Source organism: Silurus meridionalis, chromosome 21 (genome assembly GCF_014805685.1).
Source record: "Silurus meridionalis isolate SWU-2019-XX chromosome 21, ASM1480568v1, whole genome shotgun sequence".
Classification (NCBI taxonomy): Eukaryota; Metazoa; Chordata; class Actinopteri; order Siluriformes; family Siluridae; genus Silurus; species Silurus meridionalis.
In genome coordinates this window covers 5,892,032-5,907,670 of record NC_060904.1, presented here as the reverse complement: position 1 = coordinate 5,907,670, position 15,639 = coordinate 5,892,032, and the positions used below count along the sequence as shown (strand labels likewise).

Here is a 15,639-nt window from a genome sequence, read left to right as displayed (position 1 = left end):
GCGATTCCGCGAGAGACCCAAAAAATCAGCCAAACTAATTAGTTATGTGGCAAATGCAATTCCGTGATAAACCGGGTGCACGAGAATCGAACCAAGTTAATGCGGGAGATTACTGTTTATATTAAAATAACTCTATATGCATATGTATACAGTGTATATAACGTATACATTTATGTATGTTTATATATAAACCGTGACCCCCCCGGTTTATCGCGGAATTGCATTTGCCACATAACTAATTTGTTTGGCTGATTTTCTTGGTCTCTATACACACTATATTACCAAAAGTATTTGGACACCTGACTTTTCTGGCTATATGTGGTTCTTTTCCAAACTGTTACCACAAAAGCTAGAGGCACAAAATTGTACCAGATCTGGTTTACATGCTGTGGAGAGGAAGATCTTGAGGTGAGGCCTCCTCACCTAAATCACTACCTGCCTTTTGTAATACCCTTGTGGCTGATGAACACAAATATCCATAAAGCACACTCCAAAATCTAGTGGAACATCTTCAAAGAAGAGCGGAGGAAATTATAAGAGAAAGTTGGGACTAAATGTGAAATACAATGCTCAAAAATCACATACCAGACTTATGACTAGATGACCCAATACTTATAATATAGAGTATATCAGTGTTTCAATCATTAATATCATTCTATTAATAGATCATTGTGCTGAGAGTAACATTTAGAGTCTTTTCACATGAAGTTGAGTTTATTAAGCAAAGAATCTTGCAGCAAAAATGATCATAGGACCATTGTAGACATAATAAATCATAAGTACATTGGAAGGCAAATACTATTGTACTTTTACTCAAGTGTAAGTTTAAAGGTATCACTTTTACCGGAGTAACATTTTACCTGCTGTTTCTCAACTACTTGCTTTGTGTACTTTATCCACCACTGGTTTTCTCTGCACCGTAACAGCTGTATTACAGTAGTCCTAAAAGTCCATATCTTTTCTTAGACACCGTCCGTGCCTGTGTGGACCAGTGCGGCTCGGATTCGTCGCTCTACACGGCGTCTGCGCAATTCCTCTGCGTGCTGTTTTCCGAAGAGGCAAAGAAGAGAGGCACGGGCGAAGACAAGTCGGCTTCTCTAACCGTCGCTCTGAATACTGAGTCAGGAGAGAAGCTCTGTGGATTGCTGCTGGAGGTAAAGTTGAGCGGCACACTGAAATAAAGTGCAAACACTGTCCAAGAAATGATTTTGGTTTATTGGATATATCGCCTATTAAAATGGCATTATTAACATTATAATGACACTTTTTTTTCAATATTCATGGCTGTTGAAATCAAAATAAACCAAATATTTAAGCAATTATAATAACCAGAGGGTGAATGAATGTGGATTTTACCGATAGGTAGGTTGGATTTTTTTTTGCAATAACTGATTGACCAACTGATAATTTTTCAAATGGATACTGGATAAAATAACAAAATGAACACTATGTAAAATAGTACTGAACTTTATAAAAAAAAATATATAACAACTACTGAATCAAGAAAATGTTCTGAAGAAAATAAATATATTCATTAATAAATACAATTATATCAGTTTTAAATACAATAAAGCACGCAGTTTATTGATAAAAACAAACGGCACGTGGCATCTTTGATGCGCCCCTAAAGGCGGCCCTTGTAATGACGGAAATGATCGGAAGCCGGAAAAACCATAGGTATGGATTTTCGATGATAGTTTCAGGAATCAGCTGTCAGTGCCTCGGCCCCTTTTAAGGGAAAATTAATGGAAATTTTAGTTTGGAAGCCAACTTTTGTTCTCAAATACAGATATTTGTCTCTGGAATTGTTTAAAGGGGCCGTAGTTCGGGGATCCCTGTGGTAGATAGGAGTCTAGAGAAGGAGTAGAACACCACGTACACTGGTGTCATAAGCATCGTTCCACCCCCTTTATTAGAACCGATGGCCTTTATGAATTAAAGGCAAGGAATACTACACCTTAAATTAATTTTAGGCTCAATATTAAGACAAAAGTATTGGGACACCTGATCTTTCCTGTCATATGTGGTTTGGAATTGGAATTTTAAACTGAAAAGTGTGTGTAAACAACTCCATAAGACACCTCTTGTCATGAATGACAGGATGTTGTTTTTAAGTCTGGAACATGTACTGTGTTTCGGGTCTAAGTCACTGTAAGTTTTCAGATTTCAATCAGTTTCCTGCACATTAACCAAACGCCTACACAGGAAAGTTTCTCCTGGAGTTATACAAAGCTTTCGATCATCAATGCGGTGAAGACTTGAATCGCTTCCTCTGTTCTCGTTGTTTCGTTATTGCGTCGCTGCTAAAATCAGAACTTCACAGGCAATAATGATCCAGAAATCTCGCTGTGAGGATGAGCACGGACACCGGGCCGTTATGAGAACCACGCGTTCTCGCTCACATTTATCTAAAGAGCAATGGAAATATACAGTAAGGCATTTGAACGTGTCAGAGCTCCTTTTGTATCACAATACAGAGCTTATCATGTTTGCAGACCATGTTACATAAGCTGAGATTGCAAAACAACTTCCTCTTCAAGCTTTGATTGATCTTTGGATGGAAGGTTGTTAAATGTCACCCAGTTTTTCCGTTCTGTTGTGCAGCAATATGAAAAAACTCCGTTCCACGACCCTCTGAAGAAGGTCACGGCAAAGGTCCTGATGTCTCTCCTTGCCTGCAGCTCCAGCGCTCAGAGTTACGCCTGTAAAGGTGAGAAATCCTCCTGTTGAAGCATGCATAACAAGTACACGTATTCGTACAGAACCGCTTCGCTTTCGGTTCGGTACTTATGTGTACTGAATGCAATTCTTTTTACAGGCTGAACAACAGTTACAATCTGAGTTCCCTCACGAACATATTAATCGGCGTACCACAAGTTTGTTTAGTCTCCGCCTCACAGTTTAAGCGTTTTTAAATTATTATTATAAACTTGAAAACATACACAATGTTGCCAAGAGTATAAAATATAACCCAGAGTTAGACAATTCCACATATCAAGGGAGTGAATAAATGAAGGATTAAAGGAATGAAGACATTTGTAAAAGTATGCTGAAATATGTAGAGCAGTTAAGTAAAACATAACTATGGAAAATATTTACATACATTACATATTTAATGTAATGTAAAAAAAAAAACTCACTTGTATACATAACTATAAACTATGTAATTTTATTTTTCCTTTTATCCGATCAATTAGATTTGTGCCAATTAAATCTAATGTTTGGGTAATATAATAAGTTTATTGCATTTATTTGATTTATATTTTTTTTAGATATATTATTTTTTTATAAAATATAAAAAAATATAATTTGATATATTATTTAATCAAGCAGGCATTTGATTCAAAATTGTTTTAAAAACGCTCAACGTTCACAAATGTTAACAATAATAAACTGCGTTAAATACATTAAAAACGGCAAGCAATTTTATCATTTGCAAAACCCCCCCCCCCACCCGCACCCAATTTTAACCCGAAGCGTGACTTAAACATCCAAGGTATGTCTCGAATTGTGAATTTTGTGTACCGTTACACCCCTAATAACAAGATTATTAGCTCAAACTGGAAAATCTAAAATGGCTCCTGTATTGATACAAATCTTCCCAGTCCACCAGCTTTTACTTGTTTTGTCTGGAGCTCAGAATAGTAGAGTGAGAGACTGTTTTGAATATTGTATTGAGCTGGTTTGACAAAAACCAAAAAAAAAACCTCACAGAAGCACCTACTCCTCTGCTCTTTTTAAGAAATTCAGATTAAATCGAAATGCAAACTGAAACGTCCCCAAGCCTACACACTCCTCCTCCTTCCCTGGGTAGATCTTTTGTCGCTTGGCCTTTATTTGCATTGGAACATGACAGACTCTTATATTGGAGCACACAGCAGTACATGCTGTTTTTTTTTTTTTTTTTTTTTAGATTTTTTTTAAATTTTAACAAAACTTCAGTACTTTCAAATGAGAAATTAATATTTTTGAATATTTATTCAAAAGATTGTTCTGAAGATTTTTCTTCATTGTAGATGACTTTCTAAGTGCCTGCTTTACTGTTCACCTCGATTGTAAAGACTGCTTATTTGAGGCGGTAGGTCAGCAGTCAAGGCACTTGACTCCAGGGGGCGCTGTACCATGGCTGACCCTGTGCTCTGGCTTCAGCTGACCAAACATTTTGGATACGTGATGATAGAATTTCACTGTGATGTAATGTTATACGTGACTAGTGGCCTCTTATTATTGCACGTTTTATATACACTGATCAGGTATAATCTGCTTCTAACACTGATCAAGTTGACTTGTTAGAAGCAGGAAAAATGGGCGAGCGTAAGAATTTGAGCGGGTTTGACGAGGGCCAAATTGTGACGTCTAGACGACTGGGTCAGAGCATCTCCAAAACTGCAGCTCTTATGGGATGTTCGGGTCTGCAGTGGTCAGTATCTAGCAAAAGTGCTCTAAGGAAGGAACAGTGGTGAACCGGTGACAGATCCACGGGCGGCCGAGGCTTATTGATGCACGTGGGGAGTGAAGGCTGGTCCGTGTGTTCTGATCCAACAGACGAGCTCCTGTAGCTCAAGTAGCTGAAGAAGTTCATGCTGTTTATGCTCGATGGGCAGCAAAAGGGGGACCAACACAATATTATGAAGGTGGTCATAATGTTATGGCTCATCGTTGGCCAGAAAGTTACCAAGCCCTTTTTATTCCACGTAACGATCCGATCTTTTGTTTTGCTTCCTCTGCCAGCGGGTCTTATCGACAGCTGTGTGGAACAGATGAAGCAGATTCACTCTCAGCTTCACCTGGAGTCTGTCAGGCCAGGCAAAACCACACACAGGAAAAAGGTAACCAGATCTCCATTGCAATTGTGTGTACTGAATTGTGTATGAAAGTTGTGTAAGTGTGTAGGTGGTAAAATCCATACTGATAGTTTGCCACATCACATGGTGTGATTTCACTTGTGGGTTAGCACAAGTTTCCACATTTTCGCAAGTGCCGTATATAGTGCGCAAAAAAGCGTCGTCACAGATCGTACACGTGTTTCCTATTTTAGTTCCTCTGTAGAAACGTCTACTCGTTTGGGGATAGAAAAAAAAAACACATACCTGCATTTGGTTTAAAATAAAACAAGACATGTTTTCAGTACAATGTGCAACCACTCTGATGAATTGTAGAAACTGTTCTGTCAAAAGGTGGTGATTGATTTTCAAGAACAGCAGCTCTGAAAATAGTTCCCACAGACACGTTCCAAGAAAACAACCCTGGCCTGGGTCAGAAAGACATTCTCTATATGGACAAAAGTTTGTAGGCACCTGATTATAAGATTCATATGTCCTTTCTGAACATCTCATTCCACATTTAGTCTCCATTTGCTGTTATAATAACCTCCATTTTTTTGGGAAAATGTTCCACTATATTTTAGAGTAGTGGTGTGGAGCTTTGTGCTCATTCATCCACAGGGGCTTTAGTAAAGTCAGGTACTGATGTTAGTGAGGTGAGACCCCTGGGGGTGCAGTCAGTGTTCCAATTTATTCCAGAGTTTTTCAGTAGGTTCCTCAAGATCTTCCACCCCAATCCATGTAAACCATATCTTCAAGCTTACGTCCTGTACAACCGTGTGGCTCAATTTTTTATTTTAATTGTGCATTTGTTACGCAAACACTAAATACTTTTCAAGATTTTTCCGAATCGTCACCTTGCTCTGTGGTCAATGATTTTGATTGTTGTTTGTTGGTACACAGGACGAAAACGGCATGAAGGAGCTCCGGATGGTGTTGGAGATCCTGAGGAACTGTCTGTATCAGCATAAAGAATGTAAAGTATGTAACAAATGTTTACAAATAAAAATAGAAATGCTGGTTTATTTTGTAATCTTAGTGTTAAATCAGGATGCAGTCACTTGAATGTTGTAGCAGTGATCACACATTTAAACAGGGATAATGCAGATTGTACCAAGAAAATCTCACCTGAACTTCTCTATAAGTATCAAACGACTGCAATTAATATGCTATACACTATATAGACAAAAGTATTGGGACACTTGACCAGTTATATGCGTTTCTTTCCTAAACTGATATCACAAATTTGGAAGCACACAATGGTATCTGATACCTTTTGGATTTGTTAGATGTTAGATTAAAGAAGAGTGGGTATTATAACAGAAAATGGGGACTGCATGTGGAATGGGATGTTCAAAAAACACACAAATCTAACAGGCAGGTGTCCGCAATCGTTTGTACGTGTAGTGTTCTCGCCTTTTGTGTCTATTGCAGGAGGATCATAAAAGTGTAGGTAATTGTGTAGCGTGTAGGGTAACCTTGTACATATTACATTGGCTCAATAAATGGCACTATTTGTATGTTTTGGCTGTATTAGTTTCGCACAATTTCCAAGAAGTCCACTTTGAAATATAAATTTTATGGCCATGACTTTTTTTTGTGTCTGATTAAAGACCTGTACATCAATGCTTGCCTTTTATTTCTTTTTTTTCTCATGCTGGCATGAAACAAACTTTAACAGATTACGAAGCAGACAAAAATTTAAATATATAAATGTAAAAAAATATAATTGCATAATACAGAAATCAGTTCAGGCATCTTGGAATTGTGGGCAAACTTTAACACTGTTTATGAACCAAATATGCAAAAAATGATGAATTAATAAATCATTTAAATATATATATATATATATATATATATATATATATATATATATATATATATATATATATATATATATATATATATATAATTTTTTTTTTATTATAATTTTAAACAAGGGGAAGGAAACGCACAGAACTGCGACTTTTTTAACTGTTACAAATGCTCCTTCAAAAAGTAAATGGTTTGTCTTTAATATTTAAACACTACAATTATTATTAAGTGAAACTCTGTTTGTGTGTTTGTGTTGTATTCCTCACAGGAAGTAGCAACAGATTTAAAGCTCTCTTCTGTCGTGCTGTCGCTTTGGCCGTGGCTCGTTCTGAACGACTCGGGCACGAGTGCAGCGTTAGAGCTGCTGTGTGTGTACACGGCAAACTGCACTGGAGGTGAGTCGCAAACCTCAAACGAAGGGGGGGATTGGGGATAAGGTCACTGAGTATTGAGAAATATACGTGTTTTCATCCCATTGCTGTATTCGGGTTTCTAAAATATAAAATTAAGAATCTGTACAAATATTTTTCCATAAAACAAAGGCTACGTCTGCACTAATCAGGATTAATTTGAAAACGGTGTAAAAACGCTCCGTGTTTACACTTTTGTTTTCAATCGTTTTTCTAAAAGTTGCTCATGCACATTAAACGCCTGAAAACGCGTACGTCCTGTAAAATAAATAAATGAATTAAAAGCGTAAGACGCTTCGACCCGGGTCATTTCCCCCCCTGCCGTTTAGTTACTTTCCGGCTTTTTGAAATGCTGCATCAAAGAAAAAACCCTTTCATCGTTTTCGAAAGCTTCTATTTTTACTGTCCACGTTGAGAAGGTGTTTTCAAATGTACCCACTTTGGAGGGTGTTTTGAAAAAGCTACGTTTTTTTCTGTTGGCTGTCTCAGTGACGGAAGGCCAAAACGGATAGAAATCTTTTATTTTTTTAATTTTTACGAGAACATATTAGTGTGGAAATTTTAATTACTGGACTTTAGTTCTGTTTTATAGTTTCTTGGTGAATTGCACATGAACAATCCTTCAGTTACTGTAGGATTGAAGGTTTACAGTAAAAAAAAAAAAAAAATCATATTTATAAATGATTAACATTGCACTGTGTTTTAGTGCTTTATAATATGGTCTTGTGGAAGTCTGCATATTTGAGCCTGGAAAAGTATGAAATCTCAAAATGAATAATGTGTAGGAACCCTGTCCCAGGCTTGACCTTATATGAAAAATGTAGGTGGGATAAAAGGCGTGGTGTTTTGTAGCCCGGAATTACTGTGAGATATGTTCGAAATTATTCTTATTTCCTAGAAGTTAAAGAAATCATGAAAAAGTATAAAAGTAGTTGATATTGTGTCTTGTAAGGGACATTGTAAGTTCCAGCATGGCAATGCCCCTGTGCACAAACCCAGCTCCATGAAGATATGCTTTACATGAGTTGGAGTGAAAGATCTTGAGTGGCCTTCTATAGACCTGAAAAGCTGAATGAACCCCAGTCATGTTCCGAGTCATCACTCAGTACTGTAGGAGCTCAGCGTAGATAACTGACATAAGCTCTAAGGCTACAATAGCGACACTGTTAGTCTGAGTGGAGTGTTTGAGATGCGTCAAACAATGAGGTCTGGCAGAGGCTCTATTGTTATGCTCGCTTACATAACATTTAAAGCATTCTTTCCCCACATTTAGTCTCTATTTGCTGTTACAATAACCTCCACTCTTCTGGGAAGATGTTCCACTAGATTTTGTGGAGATTTGTGCTCACACAAGGGACCTAGTAAAGTCAGGTACTTATGGAATGAGGAGGCCTGGGGTTTGAGCTCAGGGCTCTATAGCAGGAGATCTTCCACTCCAACCCATCTAAATCATATCTGTATGGAGATGGATTTGGGTACAGGGTCAGTGTCATGCTGGAACAGGTTTAGGTCTGTTAGTTTAAGTGAAGGCAAAATGTCATTCATGTGTTTCCAACTTAGTGGTAACATTTTGTAGAAGAAGAACATGTGACTGGAAAAAGGTTGTGTGTCCCAGTGCATTTGTCTCCACAGTGTAGCTTCACTGTAATTGTTCTTCTATCAAGAGTGAAAGTTTTGTTCGCGTGTTAAGCAGAAATGGCAAAAGCGGTGCTATTTTTACCAAGCTATTGCCATGGACTTCACTTTGGAAAAATATGGTAATGGTTTTTGTTTTTTTTTTTTTTGTTTTTTTAATGTGAGTGTAGCAATGATGCTTGAGCTCATAGAACACAGAGTGACAAAACAGGATGTGGTTTCACACCTCTCATGTAGCTTTTTATTGTATTTCGAGATGTTTAATTTTTGGTCTCATGCTGCATTTCACCTGAAGTTTCAGTATGACACAAAATGGTAGAAGAAGTACACAAAATCTGAATTGCTATTGTTATGAATCATTATTAGCATTTGAGGGGCCAATGCAGATTGCACATCCTTTTTGGCTTGGGGTTTTTTTTTTTTTTTTTTTTTTTTTTTTAAGTCATTTAACCTGTCACTTAATATGTGTGGTGGTGTTTTTGCTTAGTGGATAAAATGTTGGAACACAAGGTTGTTCAAAGGTTGTTCAAATCCCAGCACCACCAAATTGCTATTATTGGGCCTCTGGGAAAGGCCTTTAACCCTTAACTGCTCAGATGTATTAAAACAAATGAGGAAATTGTATTAAGTATTAAATTAAGTATTTTTTGGTAAATGAGAAAATCCTGGCACAGGTGGTCTCAGGAGGGTTTTTTCTTTGTGTAGCTATGGCAACAAATTAAAAATGCTCCAACATTTACTGTCATACAGAAAAGAGAGACATCACACCTAACAGGTCTACTTTTATTGGCATCCACTTACAGTGAATACAAAATGTTGCGAAAAATTTTGCTCTTTCTGTTGCCCTTCGTCTCTGGAGCTGTTAGACCAAAGCGCAAACTATAGTTGTTACACAGACACAAGAAACATCTAAAGAAACATCCAAATGTCTACATATCAGAGGTTGACCAATTAATCGGTTTTGCAGATGAGTTTGCATCGATAGTTGATTGCTGGAACTATCGTCTATCTACAAAAATCCATACCGATAGTTTTTCCGGTTACCACTCTGCTGTCATTACAAGAGCGGCCTCTAGAGGCGAATCACTGATGCAATGTGCTCTTTGTTTATCCACGTGAGACTACGCACTGCACAAAGAGCGCAATATTATTTGTATAATTTATTGAATGTATGAATGTAATTCAGCGTTTGTAGAATTAATTCCTCCTCCTTCTCAGCCGTCGCGTGGGAAACAAGGTCACGTTTTTTCACATCACTCCTGATAAACAGATATCATCCCCTCCTTTCCCCTTTTTCACGCCTTGCAAAAACACCTTGCAGTAGACTTGGTTCTGTGCATCATCGACACACTGTTTTCACTCATACTTTGCCTGTGGAGGTTTTTTTTAGGTTTCGTTACAAATATTTCCGACAAAATTGCAATGTGGCACAACATCTGCCAACCTAGAAACCCTGTTATTAACAGTCTTGTTCATGTCTCCTCCTCTGTGCATTGTGGGGCAGTATAAATGCTGCCTCAGTGGACTTCTAGTAATGCATACAGCTGTCAAATAGTAACGTAGCAATTTTATGTTGGCGGTCACTCAAAAGATGTTATGAGTACAGTATGTAGTGAATGAGTAATAAATCGTTCAAAGGGCTTATTAAATCTAGCAATAAATATAGTATTAATGACTTAAGGCAAATATAATAAAACACAAATAAAACAGTGAGTCATTGAGAGCAGTCAAACATAAAGCTGTTCCTTTAGAGTTTATTTCTTTATTTATTTTTAGCAACAAGAACGTCTTCAAAATGAGGAATTTGGAATCTGTCATACTTATATGAAGCAAAAATAATGAAACAAATTTTTACTGCTGTTTGAAAGTAATCGCAGGTGTTCGAATAAACTGGGCCAAGCCAGCAGTGACATATATAAGATAACCAAATAATGACTAATATTTTTGGCAATAAAAAGTACACAGACATGCATTCATTTAGTGTCTGCTATATTGATCTTTATCACGATATTACTGTCGCATGCCAGCAGGATATATTAAGCGAGTTTTAAGTGGGGGGTTTTTTTGGTAAATGAGAAAATCCTGGCTCAGGAGGGGTTTTTTTTTGTGTAGTTATGGCAACAAATTAAAAATGCTCCAACATATAGGTCATACAGAAAAGAGAGACATCATACCTAACAGGTCTACTTTTATTGGCATCCACTTGCAGTGAATAGAAAATGTTGCAAAAAATGTTGCTCTTTCTGTTGCCTTTCGTATTTGGAGCTGTTAGACCAAAGCGCAAAGTATAGTTGTTACATAGACACAAGAAACATCTAAAGGTTTACATATCAGAGGTCGACCGATTCATCGGTTTTGCAGATGAGTTTGCATCGATAGTTGATTGCTGGAACTATCGTCTATCTGCAAAAATCCATACCGATAGTTTTTCCGGGTTTTCACTCCGCTGTCATTACGAGAGCGGCCTCTAGAGGCGAATCACTGATGCAACGTGCTCTTTGTTTATCCACGTGAGACTACGCACTGCACAAAGAGCGCAATATTATTTGTATAATTTATTAATTATATAATTATATTTATTAATTAACATTCATATTTATCTCATTATTTAGTACACGCATTTGTTTATTATTTTCCAGTGTTTTATTTGTATTTACGTATTTTACAAATAGTCACTCCTGTCATCTGCGCTATTATTAGTTTAGCTGTTTACTCTCTCTCTATTTTGTTCTCTTTCTCTCTCTCTCTCAGCGTGCAGCGCCGTATGTGGTAGTTCCACTCACTCCGCTTTACCTCGAAATCCTGTGACGAACTCTCTGATGCATGCGGTGATGAAGCTGGCGTCGCAGGTTCCTCCTGACAACAGCAGCATCCATGCTCTTTCTTTCTCTCTGCTCGCTAATCTGTCCGTCTCCAGAGACTGCCGAGGCCTCCTACAGAAGGTACAGTGCGATGTTACTGTACGCTCGATGTAAGTTTGCACTCTGCACACTTTTTTGGTTTAATAGAATGTCTATGGAAGGGCGCCATGTCGGAGGAAGCGGTATTTCAAGGCGGCTTTCAATCTTTTATGATAAAGGAGAACGATAAGCAGAAGCTTTAGCTGTGTGTCTCTTACACAGTTCGAGAACACATCCCTATAATCCGAGTGTTCCATAAAAAGCTTTTCAGAATCACACCTCCTGTTGGTCTTAAATTATTCAAATCGAGGAATTATTTAGAGTTTTGCAGCTTCCTTTGAATTCCTCTGAATTAATGTGAAGGCCGTCTTCAAGTTCGGTTAGGAGTCACCAAAAATCATAATTAAATGAATTCTTGCACTGAAAGTACAGGGTTGGTTTGTTTTGTTTTTATTTTAATTACAGGAAGGAACAGTTTTGTTGATTCCCAGAAAAAAAACAAGACTTAGAGAACATAAGAAATGTGACCAACGTGAAAAAAAGAAAAATTTCTAGAAAATTCCAAACTAAATTCAGAATTGGAGAAACTTTGGGGTCGGTATAGACTTAATCTCTTTCTCAAAGGGCTAAAATCATAGTCATAATTTAGTTTCTTTTCTCTTCCACTTTTTTTTTTTTAAGAGCAACTTCCTGCAGCATTTCCTGTCTCTCCCGGTGCCTCGGGTGAGCGTTAAAAGCAGCAAAAGCAGCACCACAGCAGTGGTTCTGTGTCAGTGGCTCCAGCTGATGCTGAACATCTCTTTCGAAGAAGACGGCCAGCAGATGATCATGAAGATGCGAGGAGCTCTGGAGATGCTGACTGATCTGGCTCAGGGCAAACACGGCGATCAGAAACACATGGCTCTGCTCATCCTCCATAACATCTGCTTCTGCTCGGCCAACAAACCCCGAGTCCTGTCCTGCGGTAGGAACCGTGTAGTAGCAGCGTCTAGACGTCCGTCTCGAGTCTGCGCATGTGTCGGAGAGACAGCTTTTATACGTGTTAATGCGATATTCTTCTCATCTCTCAGACAAAGCCGTAGAGCTGCTCGTGTCGTGTTTGGACAGCGGCTCATTAAACGTCCGTGCTCTCGGAGCTTCAGCACTGTGGGCTTTACTGCACAACTATCAGAAGGTATTTCGAGGCTTTTTAAGCATCCATTGCTGAGTGTTTTAAAACAATCTACAAAAATTCCCTACGCTGATACGTGTTTAACATGTTTTGGTTTCTGATTTTCACTTCAAAGGCAAAGGTGACCCTGAAGTGTCCCTCCATCAGACTGAAAGTGGACACAGCATACACACTCGCTCAAAAAGGTTTGACATAACACACTTTTTATTTATTTATTTATATATATATATATATATATATATATATATATATATATATATATATATATATATATATATATATATATATAGCCAAATGTTTGAGGACACCTGGTCATAAGTATGGTACAGTATGTGCTTTTCGAGCATCGCATTCCACATTTAGTCCAAATTTGCTCTTATAATTTCTTCCACTCTTCTGGGAAGATGTTCCACTAGATTTTGGAGTGTGCTTGTGGAGATTTGTGTTCATCAGCCAGTACTGATGTGCAGTGGAGGAAATGATGATTTGATCCCCTACTGATTTTGTAAATTGACCTCCTTATAAAGAAATAAACAGTCTAGAATTTGTATGGTCAGTTTATTTTAACAGAGAGACAGAATATCAAAAGAAAAAATTTATAAATGATTATTAATTATAAATGACTTTGTATTTTATCGAGTGAAAAAAGTATTTGATCCCCTACTAACCAGCAAGAATTTTGACTCCCACACACCCCAATTAGTCCTGTACCTTTAAGAAAGAACTCCTCATATCAACTCATTATGTGCATAAAAGACCCCATCACAGAATAAGCCTCTGTGTGGAGATCTGCGAAAACCTGTGCCATTTTCTGCTAGTCATCAGGTCTTGCCTTAATAGCTTTATTTTTCCCCCTCACTTAAACTACGGGAGGTGGTAGCTCAGTGGTGAAGGCATTGGGCTTTGGATCAGAAGATCACAGGTTCAAATCCCACCACCACCAAGCTGCCACTGCTGGGCCCTTGAGCAAAAGCCCTAAAAAAACCCTCCCCTGCTCAGTTGTAAGTCGCTCTGGATAAGGGCGTCTGCCAAATGCTGCAAATGTAAATGTAAACTAGGAGCCTAAACCCAGACCTACTGTAACTCAGCATTACACTGACTTTAAGCATAAAGATAAAAAGGCTCAATGATGATATGGTTTTTTTGGGTTGGAATGAAAAAAATCTTGAGATTTTTATTTCTTTTTTAAATTTTATTTATTTATCCACTCTGAATCTAGTGGAATATTTTCCTTGAACAGTGGAGGATATCATAACGGCAAATAGTGACTTAAATGCGGAATGGGATGTTCATAAAGCACAATCTTATGGTCAGGTGTCCACAAACTTTTGTCCATATAATGTAAAAAGCAGTGAGAAGGATACTTTGCAGCGTGTGTATTTTTTTTAACAGCATGATCTATTCTGATACATGTTGCCCTTTTTTTTTATTCTTTATTAACAGGTGCGGAATCAAAAACCGAAGAGAACACGAACACATATTTATTGAAATGCCTCGAACATCTCAATCGCCTTTTAAACACATGAGCCGCTCAGGTGTAACAGACGACACGGACAATGTGAATTTATATTTTATATATATATATATATATATATATATATATATATATATATATATATATATATATATATATATATATTTCGCATTTTTTGTTGTTCCTTATTTCAAAATATTTGAAGATGCCTGACATGAATGTTATTTAAATCATGGCTTCTCTAGTCTGCAATAAATGTTTTAATGGTTCCCCTGTTTGTTCAGTCTGTCCAAGTGTAGCTTTTTAGTACATTTGAAGGATTTCATACTGTTCAGTGCAAAAGTTTGCATCCCCTAAGTTTTTTTATATGATTCAATGAATCATGTCCTACCAGAAGAATGACGATCTAAAACGTTATATGTTGAGAAGAATGAATTTACAAGCAATTTAGCAAAATTTGAACTGTAATGACCAGAGGTTCTGTCCAGAGGCTCTTCCTTCCGGTTCCACCTGATTCCAACCTGATGCCCAACCTCTGGATATGGAGTTCTTTTTAATTGGTGACCTCTCACTGAAGTTGAGGATGGTTCCACATGAACAGCATAACGATCCATCAAGTTACTGAGCAACTCAAGAACTATGAAAATGGATTTGGACTGTAATTAATATAAAGCGCCTGCAAAGGGCTTAGGGCTACAGTTGGCATGAACAGTTCTGCATTTGAGTGCCTGCATTAACACCTCAACAATGATAAGACTATAATGAATGGACATTCGGTGCCACTCAGATGAGGATGGTTTTCCTTCAGAGTCTGGTTCTTCTCAAGGTTTTATCATACAGTCTCAAGGAGTTTTTCCTTGCCAATTAAAGACTGCTTATCTCTGTAAAGCTGCTTTGGAACAATTTTTATTGTTAAAAGTGCCAACAAAATAAAACGGAACTAAATTTGTGTAAACTCGTGGTGAAAGAATGTAAACCTCATCCATTTTTTTCAATTGATCAAAAGATTTTGTGGTCCTTAAACAAGTTACATAACAGGAAAGTAATTAGAAGTTAGGTGTTACTAAAGATTGCAGGTGATTGATTTATCATCAAGAAGTGTGACTTCCTTTATAAAAAGCCATCCATTTTCACAGTTTGGTGTGGTAGAGGACTCAGACGTGTCCCAACCTCATGCCAAGAAGAAAAGATATCAGCCATGATGGTCAGAGATGCAGTTTCTTTGCTGCACTTCATTCAGGGAGGGGTTATAAGGCCATCTCCAATCAGTTTGAAATTCACTATTTCAGTGAATTTTAAATGGAGTATTTTCAAAGCAGTTTCCATGAGTAGACAATCAAGGTCTGTTTAATGCTCAGGGATAAAATGACGGTCCAAAAAGCTACATCAGTAGACCTATAAAAGCACAGAA

The 15,639-nt window shown here is 37.6% G+C and overlaps 1 protein-coding gene across 5 annotated transcripts in view; it reads left to right on the top strand.

The window, feature by feature from the left end:
* rttn (rotatin) overlaps nucleotides 1–14,497 on the top strand; it is a 70,913-nt gene extending 56,416 nt beyond the window's left edge. For all 5 annotated transcript variants that reach the window (XM_046833586.1, XM_046833585.1, XM_046833583.1 and 2 more), the window contains exons 40-49: nucleotides 967–1,154; nucleotides 2,605–2,710; nucleotides 4,732–4,829; nucleotides 5,727–5,804; nucleotides 6,907–7,033; nucleotides 11,435–11,625; nucleotides 12,265–12,547; nucleotides 12,654–12,757; nucleotides 12,870–12,939; nucleotides 14,198–14,497. In XM_046833586.1, coding sequence (XP_046689542.1) covers nucleotides 967–1,154; nucleotides 2,605–2,710; nucleotides 4,732–4,829; nucleotides 5,727–5,804; nucleotides 6,907–7,033; nucleotides 11,435–11,625; nucleotides 12,265–12,547; nucleotides 12,654–12,757; nucleotides 12,870–12,939; nucleotides 14,198–14,280 — 1,328 coding nt within the window. In that variant the 3' untranslated portion in view covers nucleotides 14,281–14,497. The remainder of the gene's footprint in view (nucleotides 1–966; nucleotides 1,155–2,604; nucleotides 2,711–4,731; nucleotides 4,830–5,726; nucleotides 5,805–6,906; nucleotides 7,034–11,434; nucleotides 11,626–12,264; nucleotides 12,548–12,653; nucleotides 12,758–12,869; nucleotides 12,940–14,197) is intronic.
* Nucleotides 14,498–15,639: the final 1,142 nt, after the last annotated feature.